This window comes from Pelodiscus sinensis, chromosome 23 (genome assembly GCF_052426305.1).
Source record: "Pelodiscus sinensis isolate ZL-2025 chromosome 23, ASM5242630v1, whole genome shotgun sequence".
NCBI lineage: Eukaryota > Metazoa > Chordata > Testudines > Trionychidae > Pelodiscus > Pelodiscus sinensis.
The window spans coordinates 15,863,947-15,886,298 of record NC_143074.1 but is presented as its reverse complement, the minus strand read 5'-3'; the positions used below and the strand labels follow the sequence as shown (position 1 = coordinate 15,886,298).

General features: G+C 46.8%; 1 protein-coding gene across 2 annotated transcripts in view; it reads left to right on the top strand.

Annotated features, from left to right (window-relative positions):
- DDX31 (DEAD-box helicase 31) overlaps nt 1-22,352 on the top strand; it is an 81,554-nt gene that overhangs the window by 26,439 nt on the left and 32,763 nt on the right. For both annotated transcript variants that reach the window (XM_006136813.5, XM_089772903.1), the window contains 3 exons: nt 1,295-1,354; nt 11,324-11,374; nt 13,819-13,958. In XM_006136813.5, coding sequence (XP_006136875.3) covers nt 1,295-1,354; nt 11,324-11,374; nt 13,819-13,958 — 251 coding nt within the window. The remainder of the gene's footprint in view (nt 1-1,294; nt 1,355-11,323; nt 11,375-13,818; nt 13,959-22,352) is intronic.

Here is a 22,352-nt window from a genome sequence, read left to right as displayed (position 1 = left end):
GGTGTCTGGCTGATGAGTCTTGCCCACATGCTCAGAGTTTAGCTGATCGCCATATTTGGGGTCGGGAAGGAATTTTCCTCCAGGGTAGATTGGCAGAGGCCCTGGAGGTTTTTCGCCTTCCTCTGTAGCATGGGGCACAGATCACAGCTAGAGGATTCTCTGCATCTTGGGGTCTTCAAAGTATTTGAAGGCTTCAGTATCTGAGATCTAGGTGAGAGGATTATTCTAGGAGGGGTGGGTGAGATTTTGTGGCCTGCACTGTGCAGGGGGTCAGACTAGATGATCATAATGTTCCCTTCTGACCTTAAGGTCTATGAGTCTAAATCAACCCAGCCAGGGCTTTGTCCAGCCGGGACTTAAAATGCACTAGGTTTTTAAGGGTGCTGATGGGGGAACGGCAGGGGTGGTCTCACTTTGGAGGGAGTTAGAGAAAATGTTTCATTCATCTCAGCAGCAGATGATTCTAATATTGAACCCGTCTCCCCGCAAATATGCGTGCGCTGCATGGACTGGGAGGAGAAAGCAGTGATTTTTCACCGTTGCGGTGTTTTAACCTCACTTGACCACTAGGGGGAACCGAATTGATTCTCCCAAACAGATTTTCTAAGCCAGCGACCAGGCCTGCCTACCTCCCTCTAATCCAACATAAGATACTCTTTCCGTCTTTAGAGGCTTTTTGCACAGGTACAGGTGATCCTGTTCAGCCTACGAACATCAGCCTCCTGCATCTTTACAAGCCCTTGGGATGTTGATCATCTTGAGTTGGGCATATGCCTTTGGGTCAGCTCCAGACACTGCACCTTCCCTTGGTGATGTGATAGCCTGGACAGCATATGGTGACTCCACTATTGCCATAGATTTTTCACTTCTAGATCTCCTGAACTGCTGGGATGGAGCCACAGAATTCCACCCACTTCTCAAAGCTGGACAAACATCATGGAAGATGAAAAGGGTTCAGATTTAAACTCTTATTTTATTGACTTGCTTTAAAGCAGGGTATAGAATTATAGAATCCTAGAGTACTAGACCTGGAAGGGACCTTGAGAGAACATCAAGTCCAGTCCTCTGCCCTCACAGCAGGATCAAGCACCTCCTGATAGGTGTCTGTCTAACCTGCTCTTAAATATCTCCAATGATGGAGATTCCACAACCTCCCTAGGCAACTTATTTAAGTGTTTAACCACCCTGACAGCTAGGAAGTTTTTTCCTAATGTCCAACCTAAACCTCCCTTGCTGCAGTTGAAACCCATTGCTTCTTGTCCTAAACATGTGTTTTGTTTCTTTTATCCTCTAGGAAAGGACAGAGGTGTTCCAGAAGTTCTTACAATGCAAGACGGGCACCTTACTGTGCACTGTAGGTAACTTAGAATGTAACATGCAAAAGAATATATGGGTCTTGATCTGGGAGGGAGTATTGTCTACTGGTTAGAGCAGATGACTTGGGGATAGGAGACCTTGATCTAATCCTGATTCCTTAGGGGGAACGACATTTATCTGCTCTTTGTTAATTGCTTTCTGATCCTTGGATGGAAAGCACCCTCTATAGTATCTCAGTTCCTGCATGTCTTGGATAGTGTGTCTATTTGTGGCAACTTGCCCTACATATGCAGTAAAAGCTGTCCCGACTTGACGATTATCCCAAGGTTAAAGACACGGACAAGCAGGGATTAAAGGGAAGCCCAACCAGAGGGCTCCTTCGTTATAGATGTGTTTTTGCTTTGTTGCTCTCCATGGCTTGCCCTTCAAGCTTCTTTCAAGGGTGGGGAGGGAAATTGCCATGCTCTCCTGAAGTTTGCTGGCACCCTTGTGTCAATGTGGCACCTTCCGCTTCTAGTTTCTGACCCGTTGGTGCCTCAGCTAGCCTGCTGCAATGGTGCAGAAGGTTGCACGATTTGCTCTCTAATAGTGGCAGCTGTTGATCTGCAAACGTGTGAATCTTGGTGATTTCGACACACGGCAAACTTGTAAATTACAGCGATCGGGAGTAATTAGAGCTGAGAAACCGTCTCCAGCTCTGAAATTACTCTCGTTGCTCTGACACATTGTTCTTAAAGGAAAAAGGTGGCAGGTCTGGGGGAGGAGTTGTAGTTTATTGTATTGTATGCAAAAGCCACAGTTTGCACTGGGATTACCAAGCCTGTATAGAGGAGCCTTTGACTTAGAGTGTTGCTTATTATGACACCTGCAAAATGTGCCTATCTGATGATAGTCCTGGCCCGAGGAGCCAATTCTGTTTCCTGCTTGACCTTGACTAAGTCACTGTGCCTCGGTTTCCCCTGAAGACATGAAGAGGACTGTAAATCTTATTAATTCACTGATGTTTGCAAAATGCTTTGAAAGGAATACTAAGGAATGCTCAATACTATGCAACTGTTATTTACTAGAATCTGCGCATGGGCTACATATTAAAAGCATTTTCAGGGAAGTAACCCATTACTGTGTAATTACAAGCCAACCCCAGTTTACAAAGCAGAAACCACATTGCTCCATTTTTCTGCAGAAGTGCAGATGGAACGTAAACACATTGGCTTTTCTGTGGGGCTTAAGTTCAAAGTTATCGGAATCTGTCATTTTGGATCCTCCCTCCCCCATCAGTGCACAAATTTTGATCCATCTTAAGGACCACCAACAAAGGGAGGGAGCATTAGAATGAACGTGGTGCAGCTGTGCAAATGCGCCTCCTTCCTGAATTTCAATACATTCCCACTTCTTTTGGACTGGTCAGATCAGATTGTGGGCAAATGACCATGTGGCACACAGAACTGGGTTGAGAATTCTTTTGTCACTTGGAACTTCATCCAGACTTGGAACCCAGAATCTGCAGGAATGGAAGGTTGGTGGCTTAACACCCTGCCTACTGCTAATCATTGAGATATGGTTTTAATGGGGGGGTTCTCGACAGCTAAGAACTGCACTGCATACTGGAGGCAGTACTGGATCATGCGAGGGCACAACAGTTAGTGGTGGATAAAGCTTTCTGCTTCCTTAAAAGAGCCTGTGGCTTTCTAGGTGTGCTCCATGCTCATCTAGGTATAGGTGTCACGGTTCCTTGTTTTGTGCCCTGTTTTGTCCCTTGGCCTATGCACTTTGTCTCAAGACATGTCTAGCAGCTGCAGGAGTATGTCTCTGAGCTGGCCAACTTTAGTTAAGTTTATTTATATTCGGCATGGACCATTTATAAACCTCTGGGAAGTTGGTGTTGGTTCCTTGGGCTCACAGGCTCCAGCTGCAACAGGGGTGAGTGGGACGGGAGAGGCCGGGAGGATTTCGTTATCATCTAACCAAGGTTAAAGTAGAGGGCGGAGACTAAGCCTTGGACAAAGAGATAAGATCAGGCAATTTGCCAGGCACGTGCTCCTGGAAGAGACAGTTCAACAGGAAGCGGCATTGGGAGAGGAGACTCCGCCTACCACGACCCCCTTTACAAGCCACAGGGCTCTTGGGAGCAGGGTCAGGACAGATGGAAGATAAATAGGGTGAAAGGGAACAGAAAGGAAGATACTGCAGTGGTTTGGTCGCTAGCCTGGGTCTCTGGAAACATGGATTCTGTTCCCTGTTCTACTACAGCCTGTCTATGGCGACCCTGGGATTGACACAGTCAGCTTGTCTGTGGCAAGCCAGGGTATAAAGCTACCCTAGCTGTCCCCATGGATGCCACTGTGTCACACTAACGGTTCTCTAATGCGCTTTGACCTACCTCAATGCCAAACAGGAGTTGATTACAGCACATGAAGGAACATTCAGTATGTAGCAGTAGTGGGCTCCGATTGGCTCCTTAGTATGTGGTGGACTAGTGCAGGGTCAAGTGACACCCCACAAACTAAGTGTTTGCATAGACAAGCTCTTTGTCTCTGTGTCCCTCTGCTCTGTCTGGAAAATGATCATAGCTCAGTCCTACCTCACAGGGATGTTGTGACGAGAAATATGGTAAAGATGATGAGGGCTCAGATATTACAGAAATAGGGGCCATATAAACTCTGTAGGGCGAGACCTTGAGCACTGGTCCCAAACTGCAGGTGCTACCTGACAGGAATGTCCACAAGGCAGCCAGGAAAAGTGCCTGCCTTTTGCTGACTAGTTAGTCGCTCTGTCTGTCAACCAGTCACTTCTATACAGTTGTCATTCCCTGACTAGCAGTGAAAATGTTTCACATGGGAGGAATTCTCAGCCCTTTTACTACAAAGCCATCGACGTGCTTTGTACCCATAAAGTCCCAGGCCTTGCTCACTAAACACAGGCTTCTGTTACTTAACTGAGCGCCGTGGAAAATAAAAAACCCTCTTCCTTCCTATTTCGCTCTGACTCTGGCATCTCTCACACTCATCTTTCCACTGTGGCTGTCCTTGGGATGCTTTGTTTCTTTCATTATTTATATAATATAACAATTTTTTATTTATTTATTTATTTATTTTTTGCCATGCAAAGGAGGCTGGCAAACAAAGAATAGAAAGGCTGCGACTCTCCTAGGGTTTTCTGCCGCTCAAGTTCTGCGGCGCTTCCTTGGGGATGTGCCTTTTAAACAAGTTCATCTCTTCCAGGGAGAGGGGAAAGATCATTTGGAGATTGTTTGCTGTTTATTCAGTCACGCTAACTCATCTTGCCAGTTTTCTGGCGGCCACAGCCAAGAGCTTTCGCCTCTGACAGCTTCTGTGCTCTCTCCTTCCTCCTCTGATTACGCAGCCCAATCTGTCACCCTGCCGGTGGGGGTCTCTACCCTGCTGATGGCTTTCCACACTCGGCAGTAATGACTTTTGGCAGGCCGGGTAGGCACGAGAGCTCCTTCCCCAGCTTGGAGAGCTGTTAGGCCCTCTCTCCCTGTTAGCGAGAGCACTTTGTGAGGTTCTTTGGTAAATAAATGAGTCATTTTAATCCAACTGACAGCCTGGCACCTGAGCAAGCTGCCTTCCATCTGTACTTCGAGGCCTCATGGAGGCAACCCATTGTCAAGCCCAGGCACTTCAAGACCTCGCCATTGAGTGTCTTTCAAAAGCGACTTGAGCAGTTTCTTTCACCGCCATCAGGTTACACAAGAGCAACCGAGTGACCCGAGACCAACGGGAGAGTTTCGTGGCCGTCCGCAGCATTTTGTGGCCAGTCTCCTCGTGTTGCTGCCGCAGTCACGTCTTTGTCCCTTTGCCCCGCCGCAGGCAATCAGGCAATGAACACAATCTGGTGGGTGACAAGAATCTATGAGAGCCGAAATTCCGGCAATTTCAGGGGTCTCCCAGGCTGGACATGCCCAGATACTAGGCCCTTCTGTGGCTTCCAGTCTAGCTGCAGATGGGATCAGATGAAACGTGTGTATGGCTTCTGCGGTTTGTTCCTCCTTGCTCTATTGCTGTTCCTTTCACATCGCTCCTCTAAAATAGTCTCCGTGTCCCTCCCCACCCGGGGCTCAAGGGCCATGAGTGATGGAGGTAGTGGGACTCAGGCACTAGGTGCTCCTGGTTTAGATCAGCAGGGATCCCTCCACCTGATTAAGATTTCTCCAAATTTCAATTGTGTTGCTGTATCTCCAGGCTTCTCTTGAGAGCCCCTGGGGGTTGCGGGGCACTGCCCTAGGCCACTCCAGGATCTCTCTCCCCTGCTTTTGGGGAGGTCCCTTATCCTGCCTTCCTAATGCAAGAACCTGGTCCCTCCCTGGGGTAGCCTGTGCTGGCTGTCTAGCTGCTCCCAGGACTTGAACCCACCACCCTGTGCTCTCTAGGTGAATGTGCTATCCCCATGGCCACTCCAGAGCCCGCCCCATCTTTGGTGGGTTCTGTATCCTGTGATGTCTGCTCCCAGGGTGGGCAGGGCTTAGGCTGCTGGGTGGAGAGTCCAACATATCACCTGCCCAAGGAGGACAGGGTTGTTAAGGAGTGGGGCTGATAAGCTGAAAAGGGCAGTTTCTCGCTTGTGAGACATGGCCCTTGGAAGAACTTAGAGGACCGTTAAGTGGAACATCATCTGGACTTCCTCAGGGATCAGTGTGCTATTTTCTAAACTCTGAACCCCGGTTCTCCATCGTTTCTGCTAAAGCTGTTAAGTTAAAGGCCGGGTTTTCAGCCCCCGCCTCTGTTTATGCAGGAACAGTTCTTGTACCCACAAATAACTGCGGTCCCCTTTTTGCACTCACTGAGTTGCAGGCCTGGCTCTTTGGAATTAAGCTATAGCTACCTGGTTGTGCTTCAGATCCGGGGGGAGGGAGGATAGAGGTGAAATTACTGATATTTGCACCAGCAATTAATTTGGAACTCAAAAGCCAGGGGGACAATTATTTGGGGTCACAAAATTCCGCCTGAAGAAATGGAGGTCATATGCAAATCTGGCCCTAATTATTCTAGAGAAATGATGTCTGCATGTTGATTACTGATGTGCATTGTGTGTGCTTCAACTAATTGAGTTTGGTGGTGTATGTAGTTAGAGCTCCTTCTCATCTCTCTATGAAGCCCACAGTTATTAGCTGGGGCATTAAAATGGAATCGAATAACTGGGCAGAACTAGAGGAGTTTCTCAAATCAAGTTAAAACTTATTGACTTGACTGGTGCCTTGATGTCCCCCTTGGAGCATTGTGAACAGCTGACCATGATCATATAGTTTAGTTAATCCTAGTAAATAGCTTTGTCCAACACCACCTCAGTGGAGATTTCCAAAGAATGTTTTATGAAGGTTTATGAAGTAAGAATCTCATGGTGTATGGGATGTCCAGGCAACAGCAGGACAGTTGGCTCAGAGTTCTACCTCCTCCCTGTACTTTGCTGCTTTCACGTGATGCAGTTTATAGGAATAGGATCCTCAAAAGACCCATGTGGGCTGATACTGAGGCCAGATCTACACTAAAGGGGAAGTTCAAATTAAGATATGCAACTCCAGCTATGTTAATTACGTAGCTGGAGTGGGCGTACCTTAATTTGAGTTTCCCCATTGTCCCCACAGCGGGAGGCCAACAGGAGCAAATACTCCCATCAGGCTTCCCTGACTCCTTGCAGGAGCAAGAGTACTGGCTGCGGACGTGAGTGCCTTCTGAGTTTGATTTAGTGGGTCTTTATTAGACCCGCTACATCAAACTTCTGAAGATTGATTACAGCAACATCAATCTTCCCCTGAGGGAAGACATGGCCTGAGGAATTGTGAAGGTTTTCAGAGCTTTCCAATCATCAGTAAATCTCATGACCTCATCTTAAAAGTCTAGTATAATCTTCAAAAGAATCAATGTTAGTAATTAGCAGACTAAACTGAATCCTTCTGCTTAAACTGAGAAGGCAATATGGTCTGATGAACTGAGCATGGGGCTGGGAGCCTGGAACTCCTCCTAAATTCAAATCCCAGGTCCTACCTCTGACTCTCTGTTAAGCCAAAAATTAGCCTCTTAATTTTTCTGTCTGCAGCATACAATGGGGATAAAGCTATTCACAGCAGTGGTTCTTGATCGGAAGCTTGAGAACACGTCAGAGGGCGTATTGACCTCTCGGATTTTCCCGTTCTGCTGTAAAATTGGGGGGTTGCAACATGGGAAAACTAAGAACCTCTGATGTGTAGAGTGTGGAAATACAGGCAGTCCCCGGGTTACGTACAAGATAGGGACTGTAGGTTTGTTCTTAAGTTGAATCTGTATGTAAGTTGGAACTGGCGTCCAGATTCAGCCGCTGCTGAAACTGACCGCCAGTTCTGACTTACATACAGATTCAACTTAAGAACCCCAGGCGTCCCCAAGTCAGCTGCTGCTGAAACTGATCAGCGGCTGATTCCAGGAAGCCGGGGGCAGAGCAACTCTGCCTCGGGCTTACTGTAGTCAGCTGCTGGTCAGTTTCAGCAGCGGCTGACTTGGGGTCGCCTGGGGCAGAGCAGCTGGGGTGCTGCTGGGTTGCTCCAGTAGCGCCGCTCCTCGGCGCTACTGGAGCAACCCAGCAGCACCCCAGCTGCTCTGCCCCAGGCGTCGTGGGCTGCTGAAACTGACCAGCAGCGGCTGAATCAGGACGCCTGGGGCAGAGCAGCTGGGGTGCTGCCGGGTTGGTCCAGTAGCGCCGAGGAGCGGCGCTGCAGGACCAACCCAGCAGCGCCCCAGCTGCTCTACCCCAGGCGTCGTGGGCAGAAAAGCCTGGTCTGCTGGGGGTGAGGGGGCACTAGCTGTGCCCCCCCCCCCAGCAGACCAGGGAGACGCGGAGCAAAGCCACGGAGGACGCCCGCAGCGGGACAGCCCAGGCGCGCCACGGCTGTCCCGCTGCGGGCGTCCTCCAAGGCTTTGCTCCCCGTCTACCTGGTCTGCTGGTCAGACCAGGGAGATGGGGAGCAAAGCCTCGGAGGACGCCTGCAGCGGGACAGCCCAGGCGTGCAGCGGCTGTCCCGCTGTGGACATCCTCCGAGGCTGTGCTCCCCGTCTACCTGGTCTGCTGGTCAGACCAGGGAGACGGGGAGCAAAGCCTTGGAGGACGCCCGCAGCGGGACAGCCACGGCGCGCCTGGGCTGTCCCGCTGCGGGCGTCCTCCGCGGCTTTGCTCCGCGTCTCCCTGGTCTGACCAGCAGACCAAGGAGACGGGGAGCAGCTTTTCTCACCCCAGAGAACGCGGGCGATGGGACCGCAGCTCATCTGGGCGTCCCGCCGCTCCCGTCCTCCGGGGCGAGAAAAGCCCCGTTCGTAACTGCGGATCAGACGTAAGTTGGATCCGCGTAACTCGGGGACTGCCTGTATGTAACCAAGCAAGCTGAATGGAAATCAGTCTGATTCCTTAGATGCTTTGTGGGATTCTCCAGTCTGGGGTTGCAAAATGTATGGTCCTGCCATTCTGATAACTGTTGTTTGCCCTTCCTCATTTCTCTTTATTTGTTTTCACATTTTTACGTGTCTTTGTACACCTCTGCTCAGCGGCCTGTAGGAGTGAGCACTTCAGAACAAAAGGGTGTCTTGACTCCTCGGGGGATGTCTACATAGATGCCTGCAGCTGGCCTGTGCTGGCTGACTTGGGCTAAGAGGCTATTTAATTGCAGGGTAGACATGAGAGGTCAGGCAGAAACCAAGACTCCATGGCACTGCAAGATGGGAGGCTCAGCATGAGCCCAAGTCAGCTGCCACAGGCCAGCCGCGGGTGTTTAATGGCAGTGTAGACGTACCTAAGGGGTTCTGTGCAATTGGCTGCTCCTGTTTGACTTCACTTGAAGCCACGGTGGGATGTAAAGGGTTAACTGGTTACCCGGTAAGCACCATCCTTACTGGCATGCTTACACGGGGAAACTGATTAACCAGCAGGCTGGAGCAGCCCCCTGGCCAACACAGGCCTAGGGACTGCTCCAGCTGCGTCAGGCCCACTGTGCCACGGACGGGGAGGAGTGGCCCCCCACTTGTGGGATCCCAGTTAACCTGTTAATCGTTACGTTTAACCAATTAATTTTTTCAGCGTTATGTTACATCCCTGGCTGCAACTTCATCTCCCTGCTCTTTCACGGGTGTGGGAGTTGCATGGAAACACTTCAGTGGGAGGCTGACACATTTTTAGCACATTAGGCTCCTGCTTACATTCTTAATGTGTGCTATTTTGCAACGAGCTGAAAGATCCATGCGTTCCAAACCATTTCCCGGCAGAGTCAAGTCTGCGGACCCCCCCTCCCTCTACTGAGTGGAGCAATTGCAAAATCCAGGGAGTGCACAATCCAGGGATGTTATTGATGCTGCAGAAAATTGGGAGTGGGGACTTTGAAGCTGTCGTGGAGGGCAATATTTAAACCTGCAGCCGTGTTTGAAGAGGCATGTTTGTAATCTGCACTGTCTATGGGTAGGTCGGAGTCTCTCCCTCAACAGTCCTTCAGTAAGTTATTGGCCCAGTTCCCAGCAGTGGCAGGATTTCAGACCCTTCTCTTTGGGGCTGAGTTTCCTTTCTCCAAATCAAAACCAGGGCAGTGTAAATCAAATGGCTGGATCAAGTCCTGTTTTCTGGAGGGGCCCACCTCCTCCTAGCAGCCCTTGGTCTCTACTGAAATGCCTGTTAGCTTTCCAGCTTCTTAGTTAAAAAGTCAACTCAAGCAAATCAGTTTCCACTCTTCTAACACGGGTGGGCAATAATTTTCACAAGAGGCCACTTAATTAATTTTGGTACATGGTCAGAGGCCAGCTCCACCCCAGAAGGGGCGGGGCCTAGCATGGAAGGGGTGGGGCCTAAGGTGGAAGGGGCGGGGCTAGAGACTAGCCTCCCCTCAGAGTTGTCTGGGGCCAAAGGCTTTGAATTAAAAACACAGCAAAAGCCTCATGCTCCTGACCTCGCCGCTACAGCATTGCCTGGCAGCTGCCTGGGGTTGTTGCAACTATTTAAAAGGTTTGTGGCTCCGTCTCCAGCCGGAATCCTGGTGCCTGAGCCACTGGAAATTCAGTGGCACGGGCAGCAGGATCTAAATAGTGGGTCGATGCAGTCCACGAGCCAGTTCAAAGTGTTAGGTGGGCTGGATCCGGCCCCCCCACCTGCATCTTGAGCAGCCCTGCCCTAACACAAGCTGCAGAGTCCAGATTGCAAACATTGCATTGGAAGGCGTAAATTTAAATAGTAATGTGGTTTTCACAGGGCTAGCTACTGCCGTCTTTAGTTGCATCAGGTAGTATCTGTTTGAGCAGTTCCATTTTCTTCAGTGACACAAATCAAGAGGCGAGATATCCCCAGCATGAGGGTTGCAGCATCTCTCGCCGAGAATGTAAAGAGCCAAAGCCTCAGCATAAATCATCGTAGCTTCATTGAAAGGGATATATCACATCTGCTAGGGTCTCGCTTACAAGAATGAAAAAATGTCTGGTTTTGTATTAGGTTTTGTAAAAAAACATTTTTCAGCTTTGCTTTTGTTTGACTCATGAGCATCCGTTTTAAACTTTCTGTCCATCTCCACTTAAACAAAATGGCTACGTCTACACTGGCCCCTTTTCCGGAAGGGGCATGTAAATTTCACTAGTCGTCGTAGGGAAATCCGCGGGGGATTTAAATATCCCCCGCGGCATTTAAATAAAAATGTCCGCCACTTTTTTCCGGCTTTTAAAAAAGCCGGAAAAGAGCATCTAGACTGGCCCCGATCCTCCGGAAAAAGTGCCCTTTTCCGGAGGCTCTTATTCCTACTTCAAAGCGGCGGACATTTTTATTTAAATGCCGCGGGGGATATTTAAATCCCCCGCGGATTTCCCTACGACGACTAGTGAAATTTACATGCCCCTTCCGGAAAAGGGGCCAGTGTAGACGTAGCCAAAATGTAAAACTCTCTTATCCTGAAATGCTGCCTTTCCCAAAATAGCGGTCACTCCTAGTGCACTGTATCCGCCTTTATTTTTTTAAAGCAGTTTTTAAAAATTTTATTTTAAAATTACTTTTAAAGGATGTTGCAGCACGAGGATTGGACCTGCCTCGGGTCACGTGGATTGTTCAGGTAGGTTTCCATGAGTACATATGTGCGTAAGTAAATGCTATACACTTGTGTTCGCACAAGTGAAACCTTGTATTGATACATTACAGCCAGATATAAGAGTAGATCCCGATCAATGTTCCCTCTAACTTTTTCCATCCGTGTGCAGAATAAATTTGATGTGCACTGAGACGTGAGGATGTGCACCACCAATAGAAACACATGCTATTGGCTGGGGGTGCTCTGCTAATCAGCTGGACTTATAGCACTCAGTTTACAGCGAACACTGGTCCTAAACCTGAAAGCTGGGAGTCCCTGCTAGGATGAGTCTTACAGATTCTGCATAAGTACAGTGGTCCTCTGGGTTGGGATCTAGGCTTCCTTCTGGGACAGAGGATTACCAGCTCCTCTCTTGTTCCACAGTAAGATTTTCCCTTTTTTTCCAGTGGAGTAGGATCGAGCCTTTAAGTAATGGCAGGCTGTAATTTCAAGGACTGAAAAGGGGATGCTGCGGGTACATTTCTGTTGCAGCTGGGGGCTGTCATTTGTGCACACACCTAGTTTTGATTGAGCTAGCATGTTAAAAATAGCCGTATGGCTCCAGCAGCAGCTCAAGCTAGCTTCCCAAGTATAATTCCGTCAGAGATCTTAGACACACATCTGGCCCATGGTGCTGCTGCCTACCAGCAGCAATGTAGATGGACCCTTAGGCCTTGTCTGCGCTTTCTGGGAGATTGGCACTGCAGGTCCCCGCTTAACTGACCGCTAATTGTGTTCCTGTCAACTCCGGTACTTTATCAGGTCAAGAAGATTAAGGCCATGTCTTCACTAAGTGGAAGATCGACACTACCACGATCAATCTTCCGGAGTTTGATTTAGGGGATCTACTTAAGGCCCACTAAATCGAACTCAGAGGGCACCCCCATCAGTGGCTGATACTCTTGCTCCTGTGAGGAATAAGGGGAGCTGTTGGCTTCCATCGGCCTCCCGCTGTGAGGACAGTGGGGAAACTCGAATCAAGATACATCGACTTCAGCTACATAATTAACGTGGCTGAAGTTGTGTATCTTCATTTGACCTTCTCCTTTAGTGTAGACCTGGCCTAATAGGGGAGTCAACGAGAGACTTTCTCCTGTTGATTGCCTCTTTTTCTCCCCTCCCCCTTAGTGCGGACAGTGCAGTAACTCAATCTAAGGTACATTGACTCCAGCTACACTATTCACATAGCTGGAGTTGTGTACTTTAGTTTGACATTGCCCGCTAGTGTAGACCTGGCCTTAGTGTCACGGGTAAGTAGCCTGATTTGTTCTACTCTAACACAACACCTTTGAATTTTGCCCTTTGCTGGGACTAGTCTGATTTTAATTTTCACTGAAAACAAGGTTGATATTGCAGCAAACAGCTGAGCAGAGGAGGATGGGGGCAAAATCATTAGTCTGCAGGCCCAGTGTATTGATATAATTTATCCAAAGATATAGTTGCTGGTGTTTGAACACAGTGCAGATCATCTCCAGCCCTGGGAGATTTGTGCTTTTCCAGAAGGCGAAAGCTCAGTTGTCCGACGAGCCTTGTCCATGAGCACTGACCTGCAGGGAGCAATTAGATTACTCACAGCATCTTTCTCACCCCTCTAGCCAGTAGAAATTTTGCCAGAGGGAGCAGGTATAAACACTAGAATGGGCTTTGGTCCTTGGGTTTTTTTTCCAGGTAAACTGCACAGGGCTTACTTCTGAGCCATATCTGCGTGTGTGTTGGTTTTCCAGGAAGGTTGGTGGGAGGACATGTCCCACTTTATAGGATCTGATCCTGCCAATTGCTGAACACCTTTAATTCCTCTTGAAGTTAATGAAAGACACTCGTTTGTTACTGGAAGCTTAATCAAAATGTTCACCATATCTGATGGGTAGAGATGGAAAGATACTTGGTCTGTATCCATCACCTACCTCCCAAAATAAGAGCTTTACACCTGTACTTTGCTTGTGGTTGTTTTTGGCCAAGTAACCAGCACTGGTTCACTTTACACAAACCAGAGCAATTTTAGCCTGACTTTGAATTGGAATCCTTCTCCTTTCTCCTGGCAGCTTTCCTCCCAAATGTACTGCAAGCAGCTTATTGCTCTGTGTGGGCATTCTTGTTTTAAAAAAAATGGCAAACAGATTACTGACAAGCCTGTGTAGAAATAAAATTTAAAAAGCGAAGAGAGACATTGAGATGGGGAAACTGTCCTATTATCTGAAACTTGGCCAATGTGTCACATTCTCATGTCAAAACCCTGCTATGGCTGATGAGGCTGAGTTGAGTGATGGTTCCAGAGATGAATTCGATGGGTTCTTTATAAACAGCCCCTTTCTAAGGAAAGCAAGGCACCCGGCTCCTTTCTAGGTTAATAGGCGAGGTGCCTCGTTTATAATTAACACTGCCGTGTTCTGTTAATTCCTGCTTTTCCCTCTTGTGTTTTCCTTTTGAAGTATAATGCTCCAGCGTCGCCTGCGGAATACGTCCACCGAATTGGGAGGACGGCTCGGATTGGCTGTCACGGGAACAGCTTGCTCGTCCTGACTCCTTCGGAGGCAGAATATGTCAACTCGCTGGCTTCTCACAAGATTAAGTGAGTCAGAAACCTGAACAAAAGTTTCAGCTCCTCTCAGCTAATTAACCTCCATGGCACTTGCCGAGGGACTGTGGCTTGTACAGGTTTTAATAAGAGTTATTAATTCTAGTGCTTCAGGACTAGCCCCAGAATGGCAAAAAGGGAGAACTAAAGCCTATAAAATCATCAGCATGACAACTGTACTGTGAGGGGGAGGGGGTAACGAAGGGATCGGTTGTGCACAAATGTTCTCTCTCTAGCTCTCCGTTCAGACCTTGCCTATTGGAGGTCACAAGTCAAGTGTGCATCTCAAATGGCTGCTGGACACTTGCCCATGTTGTCAGAGCTCATGCTGAGATCTAGGACTGGCAGAACTGGGGAGTTGCATGTCGCAGTGGCGAGGTGGTTGGCAGAGCTGTGCCGCATGTGTGGACCCAGGACTGGAACAGTAGAGGCTGTTGCAAGTCCAATTTAAGAGAGGCTGATAGAACTGTACAGGCCTGGGATGACATGCGTGTGCAGCGTAAGAGTGAGGTGCTTTGGCAAAGCCCAGGAAGGAGGTTCAACAGTGCTTCCCAGCTCTGGCTAGTCAAAGAACAGGAGAGTTGGGCTGAGAAAGGCAAGACAAGCTAATAAAGATCGAGAGTCCACATAGGGATGGCAGCTTGAGGGTTTGCAGAATGTGAGGTCTTAGTTTTTAGTCGACCAGCACCCATGTCACATAACCCACCACCTTGTTAGTCCCTCTCTTGGCTCCCTTCTGAATAAAGCCAAGGGTGAATGTCACGAAGACTGAACTGCCTCCTGACCCTTAGAGGTGACCCAGCATGAGGTTCATGGGGGAAGTTTGCACTGCCTGTGCCTGTTCTGTGTGTAAATACGAATTCTGGGTCCAGCAGCCATCAATCCTGCAGTTACTGTGAGTCTAAAGTCTTTCTCGCAATTTAGGAGGGAAAGACCCTACTTCTAACCAGGGTTTGCATGTAGACATTCACACCTTCCTGTGCTCCTCCTATCAGTGTCTTTTGAAGGACCCCATAAATGACAATACACAAATGAACCATCTTTTATTTTGTGTGTGTCTATATGGAGTGGAGCTGCTCAGAATCTAATTTGGTTTGGAATTTTTGAAATAAGCTAACATTGGCAACACCTACTGGCTTATTCTAGGCTGTGAGCCATTTAGTGGTCTAACAAAGAGCCATCCATCATCCTAGGAAACTATTTATTAAGCAGATACCAGCAAGACTTGGAGGGCTAAGCTGACAAGGGGTTTTGTTTTTTTTCCTTCCATGTAACAAATAGCACTAACATTTTAAAGGTGAAATCCCACATTACTGTGAAGTTTTAGCTCCAGCAGGAAAGTTGAATTTTTGTTGGTTTAAGGGGAAAGGGTGGAACTGCCTGTTTTTATTTTACTTTCATTTTAACTCAAATAAGTTTTGTTTTTCTTCATTTAAATCATTGCTCTGGGGTGGAGCTGCAGATGAGGGGTTCAGTGTGCAAGCTGCCCCAGGGAGAAAGGTCTGCCCCAGCCTTCTTTCAACATAGCAGCTTTGGGTCAGGTGAAAAGCACCTGTCCATGATTGCTGCAGTGGGCCCAGGTGAGGGAGAGGTGTGTGTCTCCGGGTTGGGGGACAGACAGACAAACTCTCTGAAATATAAAGTAAATAGTTATTGCTTTTTCCATCCCTGCTGGCCCGGTGAGGTGATAGCTGTCCCAGTCCCATCTCTGGCTCCTTGCTGCCCCCTGTGGTCATTCTGCAGTATATCAGTTTCTCCTGCCAGATCCCTCCCTTTCCATTTTAGGAGAAAGAGTCAAATTCCTCACCCATCTCATTATTCTGTCATAACCAAACATTAACCTTGCTTTAAGTTACAATAAGAGGAAGCTGTATGCCAAATTTGGTGGTCCTAACTCTGACTGTTTAGGAGCTGTTCTTAAATAAATGGACTTACGGATGGACAGATGCACATTTCTAAAATATAAAGTAAGATTAGCAGAGTTTCATCCGTTGCATTTTTGACAACCTTAAGGAGCAGCTACATACAACAGGTGTGTTGTTGTATCAACAGGTGTGTTGTAAGCAAAACTCATGAAGTCATTCTGCCGCTCTACTCTGCACTAGTTAGGCCTCAGCTGGAGTACTGTGTCCAGTTCTGGGCGCCACATTTCAAGAAAGATGTGGAGAAATTGGAAAGGGTACAGAGAAGAGCGACAAGAATGATTAAAGGTTGAGAGAACATGACCTATGAAGCCAGGCTTCATGAACTGGGCTTGTTTAGTTTGGAAAAAAGAAGATTAAGGGGGGACATGATAGCGGTTTTCAAATATCTAAAAGGGTGTCACAAGGAGGAAGGAGAAAATGTGTTCCTCTTGGTTTCTGAGGACAGGACAAGGAGTAATGGGCTTAAAGTGCAGCAGGGGAGGTTTAGATTGGACATTAGGAAAAAATTCCTAACTGTCAGGGTGGTCAAATATTGGAATAAATTGCCAAGGGAGGTGGTGGAATCTCCCTCTCTGGAGATATTTAAGAACAGGTTAGATAGACATCTGTCAGGGATGGTGTAGACGGAGCTTGGTCCTGCCTTGAGGGCGGGGGACTGGACTCGATGACCTCTCGAGGTCCTTTCCAGTCCTATTATTCTATGATTCTATGATCTGAGCTTGCTAGCAGCTTCACCAGTTAAGGAGACCTGTTGCTGAGCTGGAGGCTGCTCATTGGGTTTCCTTAGAGGTTGTGTTCCGCAGTTTGACAGGAGGAGGTGTAAATGTGAGTGTATTTGAGCCCTTCTGAAATCAGTACAGCCAGATTACATTGAGCATATTGTCTTATTTTTCAGTTGAATCCCTGTAATAAAACTTGCTGTCCATCGGTATTACAGGCCTCTAGAAGTGTGGGGTGTAATGCACCCACAGCTATCTGATTGGTAAAATGTGTGTCTAACTGGGATGGGTGGGTGGTTTGGCTTATATGTAGTGGTATAGCTTGTTCTCTTCCAAATCCTAGTGCCAGTGAATGGGAGGGGGCAATAGGCCAGAGAAGAGTGCTGATGAATTACAGAGTAGATTCAGAAAGGCAGCTGGAAACTCATGGCAGCAAGAGCCTTCCATACAAATTGCCACCACGCTTCATAAACTGAGCCTGCTAGTGAAATCCTGACCATTTAAATTAGAGTAGGGGGCAAAAGACAGCATGCGCTGGACAGCCCGGAAAACTTTTGTTCCTGTTACCTGGATCATCTTTGCATCTTTCTATGAAGCCTGCTTAAGTTGATCGGGTTTGTATTTTGTTGCTTGCTTAACTTAAAATAGGCTTTTAACTAAAAGTCCTAATGGGTTTATCAATATGTGAAATGTTTCTAGGAAGACATAGCATAACACAGGTCTATGGAGTTTTAGTGTAAATTAACAAAGCTACACCTATTTATGCCAGCTGAGGATCTGGCCAGGAGTTTTTTTCCTCTCCCAGCGGGTATTGGGTTTAGGTACAGAATGTTGACAGTTATAAATAATCAGAGCAGATGCAACTTGTTCCTGAATGAAAATCTTTCTGAATTAGGGATGACTGCCTTTAAAATAGAAAATCGCTCGCGATCAATTTATTTTGCACCTGTACCTGAAGTCCTTTGGCTTCTAAAATCTCGGAGCAGGGTTAGCCTTTGCCAAAACCATTCATTTTGGCTTTGCTGAGAACAGTCTGGTGGGTTCAAGAATGCTGCATGGTTTCCCTTGCAACTTTGTTTTTGTGCTTTGCATAATTTTCCTTCCATAGCCATAAATACTCGCGCTCTCGCTCTGTCATTTCATATAAATTTCCCTCCTTTTATAAGGTTTGACCAAAATGGTCTGCCACAGCCGTGTGTGTGTGTGTGTGTGTGTGTGTGTGTGTGTGTGTGTGTGTTTTGCTTATGTCTCTTTTAGTTCTTTCAAGTGTAATCTAGCAGCGCCTGCTTTGACAGCCATCAGATAATTTCTTCCTTTCCTAATGGCTGCCTAACTAATTTATGAAGGAAAGCGCATCCATGTGAAGGCACGAGTCATTCCCCCCCATACCTCCCCATTTATCCCTCCCATTTCCCCCTTTGCATGATGCTCCCCGCTGTGAACTGAGTTCGCATATCTATAAGGATGTGAGCTGGCACCAGGCCAGAAGAGAGAAGGGGTGACATCTCTCAGGCAAATCAGTGTCAAAGGTTTTGACATGTTCATTCATAGCTTTGTCAAGGCAACCTTTGGGGGTAGGAGGAGAAATGCCTTTTTCTTGCTTAAGTGGTTGCCCTTTATGTTTTAATTTACTGTTATGCTTTTCGGAAACAAACAAAAAACCCCTCAGTTGTCTTTTTATGCTCCATTTCCCTTCCTTCCATTCCCCCCTCCCCTTTCCTTTTTCTACCTCTGCATTCTCTGCGAAGGAATCATCTCTGTGAACGATTTCCTCACTGCATACAGGCTGATGCCTGCATTCTACATAGACTTGGATCTTGGCCATGCAGAGCTATAAGTCACAACTCTTTGGTCTGAGGAAGTGGGTCTGGCCCACGAAAGCTCATCATCTAATAAACCATCTTGTTAGTCTTTAAAGTGCTACATTGTCCTGCATTTTGCTTCAGCTACCCCAGACTAACACGGCTACATTTCTATCACAACTCTTTGGTTTGAATCATAACTTTCTGGGACTAGCTCCTTCTTGGGCATGTTGTGACGTAATGGGGGTGCTGTCTGCTCTGTAACCCGGGGTTCCCCTGCGCTGTGATGTGAGATTCCCACTGACTCCCCCACATGTGTATTGGCCCAGACACCTATTCCCAACCTAAGCTGTTAGCAAAGCTCTTCCCAGGGGGAGAGACAAAGGAAGGGAGTCAGAGACAAACACCTGGCTGGGGGGCAAGATCTGGGAGCGAGGCAGTTTCTGGCTGGGAAACATGAAGGGAACAGACTAAGCTGAGGGTTGAGGGGGCGATGGATCCCTTAACCCAAGGGGTCTGAGGCATCTTGGCCCTTACTCCTGTAACCACATCACATCTGTGCTGTGCTGTATCCTGGAGAAGCAATAAACCCCCTCTATTCTCCTGGCTGGTGGAGTCTGTTCTGGCTGCTACGGAGGTGCAGGGTTGGGGGAAACCCCAACGCCCCGTCACACATGTCATGATCTTGATGTTGCTGAGAAGGTCAGTTGCAAGAAATTGTGTTCACCTCAGTTCCTTTCACTGGGTAGGACTGAAACAGCAGGAACGGTGTGGTCGTGTAGATCATATTTTTTTTAGGCCTTTAAATCATTTTTGTTGCTCTTCTCTGGACTTTCTCCATTTTGTCCACATATTTCCTGAAATGTGATGCCCAGAACCAGACACAGTATTCCAGTTGAGGCCTCATTAGCATGGAGAAGAGCAGAAGAATGACTTCTTGTGTCTTGCTTACAACACACCTGCTAATACAGCCCAGAATGATGTTTGGGTTTTTTACGACAGCATGACACTGTTGACTCATTTATCTCGTGATCCACTATGGTCCCTAGATCCCTTTCTGCGGTACTCCTTTCTAGATAGTAATTTCCCATTTTGTACGTGTGATGCTGCTTGTTCCTCCCTAAGTTGAGTATTTTGCATTTGTCCTTATTGAATTTAATCCTATTTGCTTCAGACCATGTCTCCAGTTTGTCCAGATCATTTTGAATTTTAACTCTAACCTCCAACGCACTTGCAACCCCTCCCAGCTTGGTACCATCTGCAAACTTAATAAGTGTTCTCTCTATGCCATTATCTAAATCATTGATGAGATGTTGAACAGAACTGGACTCAGAACTGATCCCTATGGGATTCCATCTGATGCGCTCTTCCAGCTTGATTGTGAACTACTCCCTGGGAACAGTTTTCCAGCCAGTTATGCACCCATGTAATAGTAGCTCTGTGTCAATTGTATCCAGGTTGGCTTGTCTGCCAGGAAGTAAGCTTTGTGTGTCCCAGTGGAGACTTGGATGTACTCCATGCCTTGTCGAGCTGGGGAATGATATGATGGGTCTGTGAGTTGACCCAGAGTCTTCCACATGGCAGCATGAAGCAAAAGCACTTGGCCAAAAAATTCTGTTTGTTACATTTAAAATGTTGTGATTTTTTTAAAGGGCCCCTTCTATACTTTGACGTAAGCACAAAGTTGGCTACAGTAGAAATAAAAGTGAAGGAGCAATTGCATCGTGTCCCAGAAAATAAGTGTATTTTTGTCCCAAATTTTCACAGAATTTTGACTGAATACTTAACACAGTACTGCTTATACAGCCAAACATTCCTATTGAACCACTGGGAAAACTATTGACTAAAATTGGCCCAAGATATGACCTGTGAATGCTTATATTTAAACTACCTGTTCTTCAGCATTCATTTTTCCACCCTATTAATTTTGCAGGGTTCATATGTGGAAGAGAACCTTTCCTACTGGAAAGTCAAACACACTCCGCCTATGAGGGCTGAGAATGGTCCACCTCAAATTCTCTAGTCTTCTGAGGAGTCCACCACTCAAACAAGGATAGACAAGGCCTAATGAAAACAAGCAAAAAGAAATTAGAGCCTGTGTGTGTATCTTTCCAAATGTAATTGTGAATTGAGAGTATCCATCAAACAGGTGTGTCTACAGTGGGGTCTTGCAGGGGTTGGGTTCTTGACCCGAGGCTATTTAATATTTTATTATTGACTTGGAAGAAAACATAAAATCATCACTGTTAAAGTTTGCAGATGACACAAATATTGGGAGAATGGTAAATAATGAACAGGACAAGCCACTGATGTAGAGCACTGGATGCAAGCAGATAATATGCATTGGAATACAGCTACATGTAAATGCATACATCTAGAAACAAAGAGCATTGGCCATACTTATGGAATCAGAAGATAAAGGTTAGAAGAGATTTCAGGAGGTCCTCTAGTCTAACCCCCTACTTAAAGCAGAACCAACCCCAACTAAATCATCCCAGCCAGGACTTTGTCAAGTCTGGCCTTAAATGGAGGACTCAGTTCTGGGAAGCAGTGATTCCGAAAAAGATCTGGGGGGGGTTGAAGTGAATAATCACTGAACATGAGCTCCCAGCCTGACTCTGGCCAAGAGAGCTGATGCAATTCTGGGATATATAAACAGAGGAATTGAACAGGAGAAGAGAGGTTATTTTACGGACAAATGAGACTGTTGCTGGAATACTGCATCCAATTCTGCTGTCCACAGTTCAAGGAGGATGTTGATGAATTGGAAAGGGTTCAGAAAAAAGCCATGAGAATGATGGAAGCATTAGACATTTAGAAAACATGCCTTACAGTGAACAACTCAAAGAGAAGGTTAAGGGGTGACTTAATTATAGTCTATAAGTATCTACATTTCATTATGGGCTCTTCAATCTAGCCAAAAAAGATGCAACACGATCCAGAGGCTGAAAGTTGAAACTAGTCAATTTCAGACGGGAAATAAAACATACATTTTTAATGGTGAGAGTAATTAACCATTAGAACAATTTACCAAGGGTATTGGTGGATTCTCTATCACTGAACTTTTTTAATCCAGTTTTAAATCAAGATTGGATGTTTTTCCAAATGATACTCCTTCGGAATTATGTTGGGGAAGGTCCGTGGCCTGTATTATACAGGAGGTCAGACTAGATAATCATAACAGTCCCTTCTGACCTTGAATCTATGAATTTCTTTCTCTACTATATATGCACACACAAGTGCACAAACTCACTTTTTCTTCTGCAGGTCACCTTAATGTTTATTAAAGTCCTTTGAGATCGTCTGGGTGCGTTAGAGGTTCATGGTCTTATTAATTATTAGTGTAAAACTGATCATTTCAAATTGCTGAGGGTAGGAACCATATGAAAACTGTATCTGGCACTTTTTCTATAATAAACTAATATTTCCCACTTACCCTGCTTCTTTTCTCTAGACCTAAATTAATTATTTTCAGTTAAACCTTACAATTGGAAGTACTAATTATTGAAGACTTTATGATAGTTGAGAGCCAGTAATCTTCCAGGGGTGTGTCTAGACTACATGCCTCCTTCGACGGAGGCATGTAGATTAGCCAGATCGGAAGAGGGAAATGAAGCCGCGATTAAAATAATCGCGGCTTCATTTAAATTTAAATGGCTGCCCCGATCTGCCGATCAGCTGTTTGTCGGCAGATCGGGGCAGTCTGGACGCGATGCGCCGACAAAGAAGCCTTTCTTCATCGGCACAGGTAAGCCTCGTGAAACCAGGTTTACCTGTGCCGATGAAGAAAGGCTTCTTTGTCGGCGCATCGCGTCCAGACTGCCCCGATCTGCCGACAAACAGCTGATCGGCAGATCGGGGCAGCCATTTAAATTTAAATGAAGCCGCGATTATTTTAATCGCGGCTTCATTTCCCTCTTCCGATCTGGCTAATCTACATGC